This window comes from Sphaerodactylus townsendi, linkage group LG02 (assembly GCF_021028975.2).
Source record: "Sphaerodactylus townsendi isolate TG3544 linkage group LG02, MPM_Stown_v2.3, whole genome shotgun sequence".
NCBI lineage: Eukaryota > Metazoa > Chordata > Lepidosauria > Squamata > Sphaerodactylidae > Sphaerodactylus > Sphaerodactylus townsendi.
In genome coordinates this window covers 144,728,671-144,743,405 of record NC_059426.1, presented here as the reverse complement: position 1 = coordinate 144,743,405, position 14,735 = coordinate 144,728,671, and the positions used below count along the sequence as shown (strand labels likewise).

The window sequence follows — 14,735 nt, the reverse complement described above, 5'->3', positions numbered from 1 at the left end:
GTGATAAAATAAGGCTTGCCAGGCATATGGTGCTAGGATAGTAAACCTATTAACAAGTACAGATTTGCATGAAATTATTACTAGTTGCTCCTTCACTTCAGTTTCCATTTGTAAGTTTCTATAATAAGAACTGTCCCTAAAACTTCCCCACAATGTAATAAAAATTCCCATCTAGCCAGCATACAACATCTCCTTTCTCCAAGAAGGGGGCGTTCTTTCTTGTGATAATACCTGGGCAGTAGCATGGATAGAGGCATCTTGTGCAATGTAGCCAGTGCTGCATTTGGGATCAGACCTGGGAGACCTACATTCAAATCCCCACTCATTGTGAGAATCATATTGAGTGTTGGTGACACTGGGTCAGTCACATACTCTCAGCCTAACCTACCACATGGTTGTTCTGATGATAAAAAAAAATCTTATTATTTCCTTGGTATTATTTCAGAATAGAAAGGACTCACCTCGTTTATCTTCACAACTGCTATGAGGGGAAAACAAGTGAGGGATAGTAACACACCTTGTGGCACAAGACCTCTGACAATCATACCTAACACTACTACAGGAGTATCTAAGAGCAATGAAGCTTTGTTCAAGAAAGGCAGAAGAATGTGAATTTTGAACTGTTTTTAATAAGTAGATGGTATTTTGTCGTCCTCGGTTACAGTTACAGCTATATAACTTTCATTTGCTATAACTTGGATGAAAAAGTAGTATTTTGTATGCATTTAACATGTATTCTTATTTTAAGTTTCTTTACTATCAGAAGAATCATCTCGTCATCTCATAAACAACTAGATCTTCATGAACCACCACGAGAAAGAAGTCAAGAGAAAATGACAAGGCCAATGTTTATACTTCAGACATATAAAGTATTGTTTCCTCTCTTCCTTGATTTAGATTCTTGAACAGAAAGAAAGGCAAAGAATAAATCCTGTGGTTTAACCAGACGGCTCAGCATTCCTCGCTTAGAAAAATCTCTGCTGGAAACACATCCACTAGCTCTAATCAAACTTCCCACTCATAAATGACTGTGAGCTAAACTGAACAAGAACAGGTTACTACTTGCTAGACCACTGCTAGTGAAGAGTTTTCTGCCTCAGCTATTGCCAAGCCAGTGGTCACTCTGCCCAGGTCACTGAAATACCTGCTGAGAAATCTCATTCATCTGCTTAAGAGCTCTGGGAGGGGACCTACCTTTGTTGCAAAATAGCTCTCCAAAGCTTACCAGAATATGAAGAGAGCAGTGTGTGAGTGGCATCATCTAATTGCCAGCTCATTTCCATAATCACCCACTGGAACACTTTTTATGTAGGGTTAATATCTTTGCAAACATCTCACCATACAACAGACTGCTCAAAAGGCAGAGAAGGAGCTGGTTGCTGAGCTGACATGCAGGTATTTAACAAACTGTTCAAAAAGTTTTCGCTATCTGGATTTGTCACTCTCCCTGCCTGCTTCTTCTCCCTTAGTAGCCAGTTTTCTGTTAATTGCTTGGAGATGGCATATATTTTAAGTCTGACTTGGAGCAAATATACACACAGAAGGAACAACAGTGCCATTCAGTGGAAACAGAGGCAGGAAACCTGCATACCCTCCATTCATACGTTCTCTGCTAAGAAGCCAACTTATCTAGGATGGTGTCTGCAGCCGAGGAACTCCCGAAGCAGACTGTAAAATAGGATAATAGTAATTTCATATCACTTACACAGGAATTTCTCAAACTGTGTACCAGTTGTAGTAGGCTCTTCTCATGTTTCTCCGTTTACATGCAAGGAGGCATTCACTCCTGCCACGGAATTTCTTTTTTACATGTTTCTAACCCAACACAGAATAACGGGTTTTGTTTAACTAGCATTTCTTGAATTGGGTCCCCAAGGAGGCACCTTTCTTCCAAAAAGAAATTCTTCTTTACAATCAGTCCTTGATTGAATTCTTATGTTCTTATTAATTCTGCAAAATAAATTACTTAAGCTGAAATTTTAAAACACTGACAGGAAAATTATGTTGTTTCTGTCACAAGGGGAGGTAGAGGTAGGAAGAAACACCAGCAGCACTTGAACGACTTTTTGGTTCTGAACTTGCTTGGACAGGGCACACTGTGAAACATCTGCAGATGGGAAATGAAAGAAAAGCCTTTTAAAAAACTGTGTGAAGAAAACTCTTCATACTAAAAAACAAAACAAAACTGGCCCTTCTAAAGAGTGGCATTACACACACCAGAGAAGAAAGGAGTAGTTTTAAGTCACATGAGACATAATTCACAGCAAAGTTCAAAGACCTTATTTGGCATAGTCAATATGAATTATCTGGAAGAGGGGATAGAGGGACTACTCTTTAAATTTACAGATGACACCAAATTGAGAAGACTAGCAAACACACCAGAAAACAAAGATAGAATTCAACAAGATCTGAACATACTGGGAAAGTGGGCAGATGCAATCAAAATGCAATTCAACAAGGTTAAGTGCAGAGTTCTGAATCTGGTTAACAAAAAAGAGAAGTCCATATTCTGGATGGAGAACACCCTTCTGGGTAGCAGTGTATGTGAATGAGATCTTGGGCTATGGCTGGATTATAAAGAAATTATAAGCTGTTGGTGTGATAGTGGCAAAAAAGGCCAATGTGGTCTTGAGGTGTATCAACAGGACACAGCATCCAAATCGCAAGATGTCATAGTTCTGCTGGACACTACATTGAAAGTCAGCATGCTGTAGTGATTAAAGTAATCTGGGAAACCGCATTCTGCCATAGAAACTTGCTGGGTGACCTTCAGTCAGTCACTCTCAGCCGTGACCCTGTCAAGTATTTGGTTGGGAGACCTTCCAGGAATACTAGGGATGTGATGTAGAAGGCAGGCAATGGCGACAGCAAACCACCTCTGAACATCTCTTGCTTTGAAAACCCTCAGGGTCACCATAAGTCAGCTGTGACTTGATGGCATAAAAATCACTGTGTTGGTCAGGACACGCATGAAGCACTGTGAAAAGTACCACAGGCCTCACCTCAAAAAGGATGTGGACAGAATGGAGTGGGTGCAGAGGACAGCAATGAAGATGATCAAGGGGACGGAGACCAAACCCTATGAGGAAACACTGAGGGACTTGGGAATGTTCAGTCTGGAGAACAGGAGGTTAAGGGGGGGATGATTGCTCTTTTTAAGTATTTGAAAGACCATCACTTAGAGAAAGGCAGGGAGCTTTCGCTGTTGACAGCAGAAGATAGGACGTACACTAATGGGTTTAAATTATAGGTAGAAATTACTGGCTGGATATTAGGAAAAAATGTCTACAGGTAGTGTAGTTCAGCAGTGGAACTGGATGCCTAGAGGTGGTGAGCTCCCTCTCACTGGCAATTTTCAAGCAGCAGCTCGACAAACACTTGTCAAGGATGCTTTAGGACAATTCTGTACTGACTGGATTGGACTAGATATCCTGTATGGCCCCTTTCATCTCTATGATTCTACAGTTTTGTGGAAGAAAAGTGCTATCATTTAAGAGTGTTTATTGTGATTTCTTTTGTAATAATTTACTACTTAGTGGCACTAATGACAAAACAGAAAGGTTCATGAAAGACAATAATGTGTTGTCCACTCCACTGACAAAATCCTTTCCCTGGGATTTTAAAACCCCCACATCATTCTCTTGCAGGCCAGAGAAGCTTGTACTTTGGCTGGGTATCTGTGTTTATGAGGTCTCTGTGTCCTGTTTTTTGACTAGTTCTCTAGCCCTACACAAATAAATTCTACTTCTATCCAGTACTGCCCACCTCCTCTTCTAAATTCTTGTTCTTGCCCTGTGCTCTATTCCAACTGTGCTCTTCTTATCCTTTTTGAAGGAAGCATAAAACTGCCTTTTAATTGAAAAGGATGGCCCCTGTATCAAACACAAGCTGCAACTAGTATAGTGCTGAGAACATTCAAACTCATGTCTGGCCATATCCAGAGCTTAAATGCCACCAGTGGCCCCATGTGGGGTCCTGAGAACAATGGCAGGCCACTCCATTCAATACCAATTGCAGGGCTATGGCACTTCAAAACTGATCAGACTGGGAAGCCATCTGGCTGCTCAAAAAGTTATTATTTTATAATGATGATAATCACCTTTCAAGGTTCTTGTCTCCTGGGACCTATACAACAGAATGTAGTTCAAAACCTGAACTCTTTGGGTCAGATATGGGGAACAGAGAGCCACAGGAATGCCTGCAAAAAAACCGATGGGTCCATCACTGTTTTCTGCCTTATCCCCCTAACCTCCCTGCCCAACGAAGCACTGCAGTCAGAGAGTGACCTTTAACCAGCCTACCTACCTTGTGCTCCACATGAATGCAATTTACAGACCATTTCTGCTCTCCAGCTTTCTTAAGAGAGAAAAAATCAAAACCCAGGCACAAAGCAAAATGGGTGGGGAAAAAGAGAGAGAAAATAACCCTGCAGAGCAATCATGTCTAGGGTTGCTCTGATGGCTTTTTCTGTTCTCTTGCAGGACAAAGAAATAGCTCCCAGTGTGTTAATTACTTCCATTACTACAAACTCCACTAACAAGGAGTAGCTTGGAGAAGGAGCTGTCAGTGGCAAAAAAGGCTGATGTTTTGCAGCTGCACTGCCAAGTATTCTTAGTGTAGTACAGCAGCTTGGGATATCCCCATTTCCAATCTCTCCTCTGCCTTAAGGCAGCCGATAATAATACTGTTGTTGTGGTCTGCCCATTTCCAGAATAGCCTTCCAGGACTTTTGGAAACAGTTTGGGGTATGCTGAATGTGAAGCATTCTGAACTTGTGCGTCAAGTCTCATGTTGTGAGACCAGAAGTGTCCAATGTCAATTAGGGACATCACACAAGGGGGGAGCTGGTTCTGTTCTTCTCACTAGGGATGTGCATACCAATAATCCAATCCCTCCCACCCACCACCCACCCTAACCCACCTCAAAAAGCCATTTTGGCTTTTGTCAGCTTTTTGTTTAGCTAAAAACAAAAGGGAGCCATTTAAACTAAGCTAAAAGCCACAAAATGACAAATATTTTCAGCTGGGGGGGGGTCCCCACAGCCATTCCCTTTAACTTTTAAGGGAAATGGCTCAATGTTAGACAATCGGAAATCTTTGTCAAACTCCAGGGAAGCGGTTTTTTTCAAGGTAGCAACACTGAAAATTTGGGTTTTCAGGCAAGGGCATCAAATTTGCTGTGTAGCATAACAATTCTGGGTCCCTGGGCTAAGTCAAGATTGGAGTCATAGACTCACTGGGCATAGTGCAGCAATCCCTAGCATGGTGTCCAGTGGTGAGATTCAGCCTATTCGCACCTATTCAGTAGAACTGGTAGCTAATTTTTTTCCTAGTTCAGAGAATGGTTATAATCCCACCACTGAGTCCTTTCGGAAACGGTTGTTAAATTATTTCAATCCTACCACTGATGGTGTCTATGTACAACATGGCACCTGCCAACTCCTTTCCTGGGTCCTATCAACTGTTTTTAAAAGGTTAGTGGGGCCAGATGGGTTGTTTGATCAGCAATTAAAGATCAGAAATTAAAGATCTGATTGGCTGTGCAGGTTTTTAAAAATTGTTGCCTTCACAACAGCTGCCACCACAGCATAAGGATCTTCGCTGTATGAATATGTGTACATAAAAATATTTTAAAACAGTATGTTCATTTTAAAAGGCATCCGTTTCTGTTTGAAATGGTGAAAGATACTGTAAGAGTATGCATAACCTCACTTCCTGACATTCACGGTTGACTATGTAGTTGCATTCACCACCATCTTGTAGTTGCATTCACCACACTGGGCCAGAATTCCAAAGGTGCCCGCAGGCTCAAAAAGGTTGGGACACCTGGAGTAATGGATTGGGTGTCATGCCCCCTACAGCTGCCATGAGTCAGGTTGGGGACGACAGATGCCCCATAGTTAAAGCTTCCCCGACACCAAAACAATGCCATGGGAAGAAAACAGGAACAAAAATTCCCAGACACAATTGCGACATACTCAAAACAATGTACCTTGGATGCTTTCATAGCAGAAGTGCTATAACATAGTTCAAGCTGATCTAGTCGGCACCTTATCACAGCAGAACACTGGGAACCATTCATGCAGGACTACAGCAAAGGGTCAGTGTATTGTGCTGGATTCCTTTCCCTTTTGGGCTGTGTGACTCATACAATACTGCCTGCGTTCTGTCTGACCTGAATCAAATTTGGCTCTGCTGCAGTCTTTGCAAACAGAGTTGACATGCTGTGGGAGTCCTCTTTGAACTATTCCCCAGCCATTGAGATCTTAGGATGCAGACTGGCTCAGCTTGATCTGAATTACAGCTGTAAGATGTGCAGCATCAGCTTCTGCCCAAATCAGCTGTTCCTCTCTCTAGGTCTCAGTTTTTCCATGGAAATAATGACCCTATTTTAAAATGGAGCAAGGGATTTACTGCAGTCAGCCTCAAAGTGCCCTGTAGCTTCTTCCTTCAAAACCTCTCTCTTACCTCCTCTCTCAGTTAACCACTAGTTTAACCTGGCCTAGGCCATCCCTATCAGATGGTCCTGTAATGCTCTGGACACATGCAAAAATGGTCCTTTGCTTTCTCTCTCTGTCCCTAACCTGATCACTATCCCTGCCCCCCCAGGGTTGTCAATTCTGAGTCTAGACATTCCTGCAGATTTGGGGGCAGACCCTGGGGAGGGGACGTTAAAAAACCCAAACCTGAAAACTTCAGTTGTTCCCACTGCAGCTTCTCAAGTCCATACAGGGCAAATTGCAACTAAATGCTGTGCTAGACTGAGCCTAGTACAGCATTCAGATGTCTTCCCCACCACCACTGTTTGGGAAGTGGCAGCAATGAGGAGTTCTGAATGCTGCACTGGGCTGAGACTTAGCACAGCACTCAGATCTCCCCAGCCCCCACTGGGACTTGGGATGCGACAGCAGCAGAGAGATCTAATCACTGTGGTAGGCTGAACCAAATTCATTCCAGTCTTGCCCCACCCTCCAAAAAGCTGATAAAGCCAAATCATTGGGGGCAGGGGGTAAATTCACTGAAATCCCCACCCCCAGTCATGATATTGCTGGTTTTGCCAATATGTCATGTGCTTCCTAATGCCTAGCTTGACCTATAGTTCCTAAATACCTGGAGGTGTTCTTCTCTGTCCTGGCAAGAAAGAATTTTACTTGCAATTCGATTTCTTGACTTGCAGTTTCATCTGTTTGGCCTCCAGGGAACAAATGCACGTTGCACATTGATTCCTTTGGTTTCTTCTACATTTGAAGGAATCTTAGCCTGGAGAAGACTTACTGTAATTGGTCCAATAATCCCCAAAATGGTACCTGTAGACACCCACCAAGTATATCTGCAGGCAGCATTCCTCCATCGGAGGTTGCTTGCCTTTGCAATCTCCCAACATTTTGTAATTACCCTACCTGACAGTCATTTCCAGTGATACCAACTATCCTTTTTCAAAATTCCAAAAGTGCTTACAGTCCCACCAAGGTTGGGAACTTCTCATGTAGCCTGAAAATCCCACTAACAAAGAATATGTTGACAAGGTATGAAACCAGGGCCTTCAAAAAAGCCCTGGAGAGTTGTTTTCAGCTGGATGAGAATACAAATCAGAGCAATCCATATTAACAAGGCAGGGTATAAATGCACTCATTCTCTGGGAGCAACAATTGTTCTATCCTTCAACAAGCAACAGTTCTCTTGGGCTTACTGAATCCTTCCTGCAATTTGCCTACCGTCCATTTGATCCCAACAATGCAACAAGGGCAGGGGTAGGGAACCTTTAACACTCAAAGAGCCATTTGGACCCGTTTTCCATGGGAAAAGAAAACACTTGGAGCCGCAAATAATTTTTGATATTTAAAATAAAGATAATACTGTATATATTGGTTTTTTTTAACCTTTACTCCGCTCATTCTGAGAAGTGCATGGATGCGTCCGCCCTGCTGCCTGCAGAGCGGGTAAGGATGGGGCCAGCGGCTCAGCCTCGCCGGCCGCCGGGAAAAGCGCCCACCCCGCTCCAACGGGGCAGGCGAGAGGGGAAGCCCGCAGTGCGGCCCAGCCGGCCACGGGCAGTTGGTGCGCCCGCCCTGCTGCCTGCAGGGCGGGCAAAGATGGGGCCAGTGGCTTGGCTCGTGGAGCCGCAGTGCAAGGGCAGAAGAGCCGCATGCGGCTCTCGAGCCGCAGGTTCCCTACCCCTGAACAAGGGGCTTTTCCCATTATAAAATGGGTAAATATATACATCTCTGTATTTTCAATAATGTGCCTGTATAATCTCATGCTAAGCTTCCCATAGACAAAACTCGCACACGAATGAAGTAAATTGAGATAATAAACTGAGCACAATCTGACAAAACCTAGCAGAGCTCCTGGGCTTCTTGAATAAGGTTGCCCAATTATTACTCCCCTAACCAAGAGAAATAATGAGGGAAATAGATCATTGATAACCAGGATTGGCTCTCATCTATCAGAAATATAATTGGCAGAACCCAGAAATTATTTAAGCAGAGACATTACACTTGATCTTAGCCAAAAGGCCGAGAAGCGAAGTCCATTCTCTGACTGTACTTTGGGCAGATGCACATGAAAATGTTTTCTGGAACATCTTGACTCTGTGGATCCCATGGAGTATTTCCATGGAAAGCAAAATTTCAGCCAATGCAGTATTATTCTCTAACCTCCTCCCTCCGGGGGAGGGAGGGAGGGAGGGAGGGAGGGGGAGAGAGAGAGAGAGAGAGATTTTGGTCTGCAGCAGAAGGGAGGAAGTGAAAAGGTTATACTGTGTGGGGAAGGCATTCTTCCCTCCACAAGAAATGCTCTGTGGGTCCATTCCTTCATTACTTGAGTTGTATTAATATGCTTCATTTTTTCCTGCTTTTGTGCTGTTAAGTCACAGCTTGCTTACCATGAGTCCATGGGGTTTTCAATGCAAAAGACATTCACAGTTGGTTTTCCATTGCCTGCCTTTCCATTGTGGTCCTGGACTATGTTAGTGATCTCTCATCCAAATAACTGTTAGCACCGGCCGTGCTTAGCAACCAAAATCTGAAAGATCAAGCTAGGCTCATGCTTGTAATAAATTCAATACAAATCAAAGGACATTACTATTGTTTAATTTTGTTTAATATCACAGCTGCCAGTTCTTTAGCTGGATGTTGGCCTTTCATTACAATTCAAGCCTCACCCAGAGGCCTAGGAGATTGAAATGTATCAGTGTAGTATTTTTGCAGATCCCAGCAGGGCTGCCTTCTGAATCTGACCAATGTTGATTTTGTCGATTTGAAGGTGTTTCAAGTGCTGCCCCATTGTTTTTGGAATGGTGCCCAGGATGCCGATTACCACTGGGATGACCTCAGCTGGTTTGTGCCATAGTCAATGAATCTCAGTTTCAAATCATGATATTTAGTGACCTTCTCATGTTCTTTTTCCTGCCACCAGGTATTGCTATGTCGATGATGGTCACTTTCTTTTCCTCCATCACAGTGATGGCTGGTGTATTATGTGCCAACACCTTGTCCATTTGGGTTCGGAAGTCCCACAAGATCTTGACCTTCTCATTTTCCATGACTCTCTGGATAATATTCCCACCAGTTTTTAGCCAACCTGATGTTGTAATTCTTGCATAAATTTTAGTGGATTATCTTGGCCACTGAGTTGTGCCTCTGTTTGTACTCAGTCTAAGAGATCTTTTTGCAGCAGCTGAATATGTGATGTACAGTTTCATCAGCTTCTTTGCACAATCTTCATTTTGCATCATCTGAGGATTTTTAATTCTGGCTCTGACCATATTTGTCCTAACTGCCTGCTCTTGAGCAACTGAAATCACTGATTGGGTTTCCTTTTTCAGAGTCCCAGGTCTTAAATCATAGCCAGATCTCTTCATTGTCCATCTTGTCCTTGATCTTCTCCAGAAACTGGCCATGCAACGCTTTGTCATGCCACCTTTCAGTCCTCGTTTTTATCACATTTCTTCTGTAATCCTGTCTGGTTTTCTAGGCTTTCCTTAAATTCCTGCTCTTTACCTCAATCAATGACTGTTCCTAAATATCATTCACATTATTATTGTTGTTGTTGTTGTAGATTTCACAGCTGCCAGATCTTTAGCTGGTTGTTGGCCTTCATTACAATTCAAGCCTCACCCAGAGGCCTAGGACAGTGGTGGCGAACCTTTGGCACTCCAGATGTTATGGACTACAATTCCCATCAGCCCCTGCCAGCATGGCCAATTGGCAAGGGTTGATGGGAATTGTAGTCCATAACATCTGGAGTGCCAAAGGTTCGCCACCACGGGCCTAGGAAGTTGTAATGTATCAGCGTAGTATTCGTGTGGATCCCAGCAGGGCTGCCTTCTGAATTTGACAGATGTTAAGAGGATGGACACACACATCAGTGGACGGTTTATGTTAAACCCTATAGAAATGAGGATATGTCTGCCTATGTAAAGAAAATTCAGTTTAAGTTACATGAAAGCTATAGTAATCCATTAAGAGTGGTAACTAAACCACCATATGAAATCACTGAAACTGGATGGGGTGAATTTGAAATTATCATTAAAATATTTTTTTATTGATCCTAATGAGAGACCTGTGACTCTGTACCATTTGCTGAAGTTGTTTCAGTCTGATACTAATGCAATCCTGGGGAAGAAAACTGTAGTTTCTGAATTCTATGATGAGATGATTTTTCAGGATCCTACTGCAATGATGCAGCAACTCTTGACTACATCTCGTCAATTGACACTTGGTGCATATAAGCATGAAACAGAATTTGCCGATGTAGAAGTAAAAACTCGGGAAAAGCTAGAAGCTGCCAAAAAGAAAACCAGTTTTGAGATTGCTGAACTTAAAGAAAGATTAAAAGCAAGTCATGAAACTATAAACTGCTTGAAAAATGAAATCAGGAAACTAGAAGATGATGATCAGTCCAAAGAGATATGATACCTGCAGTCCTTCTAAGGAAATAATCATGGATCTAATTATGGGTCCTCAGATTTTGTAGGGTCAACTGCATATTATGGTTTTAGGCATTTCTTTGCAAGGGGAGACCACTATGTGCCATTTGTTTTTAAGTAATATTTTCATAGTTCAAATGAAAGATGTTTTATCACTTATTTTAAATTAAACTATTACCTCCAAACTGAAAAACTTATTCTACATGTACGGTGTCTGTTTATGTATTTACCTGTTGTTATTTGTTTGTTGTGAACCACCCTGAGTCCTCCAGGGGAGGGCGGTATATAAGTTTAATAATTAATTCATTAATTAAAATTAATTTTGTCAATTCGAAGATGTTTCAAGTGCTGCCCTAGTGTTTTCGGGTGGCTTCAGCGTAGTCGACGTTTCCACCTGAGCGGCCTCAGCTGGTTTGTGCCATAGATGCTGAAGCTCGATTTTCAAATCGTGATATCTAATAATCTTCTCGTGTTCTTTTTCACTGACCCTGCTATCACCGAGGATGGTCGATGTCGATGATGGTCACCTTCTTGTCCTCCATCACGGTGATGTCTGGTGTATTGTGTTTCAATACTTTGTCCGTTTGGATTCGAAAGTCCCACAGGATCTTGACCTTCTCATTTTCCATTACTTTCTCTGGACAATGTTCCCATCAGTTCTTAGCTGTTCTTATGTTGTATTTATTATTATTATTATTATTATTATTATTATTATTATTATTATTATATACCATCCTCTCCCCAGGGTTATTATTATAGTTTCATATGTCACCCTTCCCATTAACTTCCAAGACATATTAACCTAAAGCCCAGGGACATTGCATTTTTAAACAAAACACCTAAGAAGTTTATGTCAGCACCTAAAAATGTAAGTCATGATCCATGAATTTACAGCATTCATAAAGTTGTAGTCTCATATTGAGTGCATATTCAGTGGCAACCTCTGGGTTTATTCCTCTATAATTTATGAGGTGACCACATTATTAATTATTAACTCTCATGTGCTAAATAAGCATGCCATCAACATGTCTTCAGAACATAAACTACCATTTTGAATTTTAAGGGAAAATATCTACGGTAAGCATGCATACTTTTAAGCAGTTGCCCTGAAACTAGAAAGACTCACCTCTTGCAAAAACGTTTAGGAACAGAATATTAGGGAGATGAGTTGTTGTTGAGCTATGTATTAAGCAGCCTTACCACTAGCTTATTACTCTGTTGTGATACTCAGCCTGCATTCAGATGTCATGAACTCATCATGATTTGCTTGAAATAAGAATGGGACGTATAATTTTGCAAGCTCTTGCACTCCCCTCCCTCTCTTTCCTCCCTTTACATATAGCAGCAAAACTGAAGACTTCCATGTTCTAAGCAAACTGTGGTTGGCTGTGATGCCCATGACAACCAACAAACTGTGGTTCACTCCCATGTCTATAATCCAAAATTTCATGCCAGAGCTGAGGCTCTTGTTCTGGAATACTGGTTTACAGGCAAAAGAACAAACCAAAAGTTATTGTTTGCTGCAATTTAGATATAAGAAACCATAGCTTGTTCAGAAGCAAAACATGTTCTATTTCTCAGCCCTGATCAAGGGAAGTGGAGGGGGGAGTGCAGAAGACTGAGAATTTCTAAGACTCATTCTTCCCCTGAACAAACTGCAATTTATATTGCTTTAATACAGCCTTCAATACACTCGCAGGTGGAACACACAACTTTTCACTTTACCTTGGGGAACTCCAATAGCTACATTAAAATGAAACACTGAAGCACTGCAGTACAATTACACCACTATCTGAGGCAGGTATAGTGAAACAAATATTTCAAATCTGGATGGCTATGTGGCAGCTATATAGGAAAAACAATATCTAACTAATTTTAGCAGGTGTTAATGGTTGTCCGTGTTAATATATTTGAGGAAACAGGAGGAATTTTCATCCTGCCAGCAACCATTTAAAAGTCAGATGGTCTTTGAAAGAGACACCAGCTCAAGGACACACAGTGCAGTGCCCTAGAAGACAACTGACATTCTGAATGAATGAATGAATGAATGAATGAATGAATGAATGAATGAATGAATGAATGAATGAATGAATGAATGAATGAATGAATGAATGAATGAATGGGCTGTGAATTCCAAATTCCAAACTAGCCAGTCTAGAACTAGGAACCAAACACACATAAGAGTGATAAAAGAGAGAGAATAATAAAAGTATTATTCAACATTTTATTTAGCTTCAAAGGCGGGCTGGCACTAGAAAATTTTGTGCAGACCCAGTTCAAAGGACCTGTAATCTACATTCATGGAATAGAAGTCGGAGTATCTTCTTTCAGCAATTTTCCAATGTTATCTGCTCCACTTTTAGGCCATTTATGCACTTCCGTTCTGCCTCACAGCCAGCTTACTTTTCCTTCACTGTAGACATTCCTTTATGAATTATTTTTCGCTTTTTCTGAAGCCACCACAAGGAAAGCAAAGGCTGGCAAAAAGCGACCTTTCCCATTGATTCACAAAGCAAAATAGCTAAACAGGAAGCGTAATTATTTATCTGGGTTTGTTGCTCCTTGCTGCCTTCCCCCTGCTCACCTAACAGCACTTTTCCCACTCTTCTGGCCACCATTTCCAAATGACATGAAAAGCTTTATGTGTGTGTGTGCGCGCATGTGTGCGCACACGCTTTAAAAGGTGCCAGTTCTACTGGGTGGAGTTCTTCATTTCAGTTTATAGTCCTTGTATGTTAGCTAACGCTGATAGTTGTAAGAGGTGCCTTCCTTGCAAATAATAGTTGTTGTTTTGGACCAGTTTGCCTCTGCTGAACGAACCTGAGAATAAATTCCTGAGTGAGGACTCCAGTGAGTACTTCAGCCCAATCTCTTGTGTGAAAACAAAACTGTGGGGAAACCCCACTGCAAAGAAAATAGCCTCGAGACAAGAATGCACAAAACTCCTACGAAAAAGAATGTACCACTGCTGAACAGAAATGGGAACCTGCTCACACATGGTGGGGAATGTTTTTAAAAGTGCCAGGTATGCACTGGGACAAAGAAAGAACTGTGGAAGAAAAAATATTTGAAAAGGCTACTGGAGAAGGAATATGGTGTTGTATTTATTATGTTCATGAGTGTCCTTAATGCTACAATACATCAAATTCAGGCTTTTTTCTGTAAACAGCTCCTCCTTGCTTTCTTTACTCCATGCTGTACAGATTTGTTTTAAGAGGTCTTAAGGACAATTGGAATTTCAGGAGACTGGTAATAAATGGCAAAGTGTTCCCTCTAGGGGACAAATTCTAATCTGTTTCTCAATGATTAGAGGTGACTGAAACCCCAACTGTCATGTAAAGGTGATATCGTTTGGTACAGGAAAAAATTGTTAAGATTCTAATGTATCAAGAGAGGGTAAGTAGCCAACATCTGCTTGGCTTTCTTAAAGTATAAGTATGTAAGTTCCCTCTCACATTAGTGGCTAAAGGAAAGTTAATGTATGATGTGTCTCTCAGCTAAGATGCTAGGAAAGCACGTCTGGACAATACAGAAGGTCACACATATGGGTTTTCACCATTGGTGACATATCTATTGCTGCTTCTGCTATATTCTTTCAGTCCCCCAAAGTGACAGTGTTTTGTAGGAAAGTTAGGCCTGAAGACCTTCATTTGTATCCTTCAGTACCCTGGATAAAATCCACTCCATTACTTTAAAACATTTGCACCATCCAGATGGCAGTGTCTCACCTACAGAAAGGAGGCACTAATGAGATGAAACACCTTTGCCATACATTCCTGAACAATCCAGGTAAAATAATCCAAACT

At 41.7% G+C, this 14,735-nt stretch overlaps 2 protein-coding genes and 1 pseudogene across 15 annotated transcripts in view; 1 reads left to right on the top strand and 2 right to left on the bottom strand.

The window, feature by feature from the left end:
- The window catches only part of NRXN3 (neurexin 3), a 1,536,364-nt gene that overhangs the window by 1,469,590 nt on the left and 52,039 nt on the right, over positions 1 to 14,735 (bottom strand). The gene's annotated exons all lie outside the window — the stretch shown is intronic.
- On the top strand, positions 2,970 to 11,125 carry LOC125426369 (YEATS domain-containing protein 4-like). Its single transcript, XM_048484625.1, is given in 3 exon segments — positions 2,970 to 3,114; positions 10,349 to 10,536; positions 10,538 to 11,125. Coding segments are annotated over 3 exon segments (711 nt in total). The 3' UTR covers positions 10,916 to 11,125.
- On the bottom strand, positions 8,361 to 8,527 carry LOC125427594 (annotated as a pseudogene).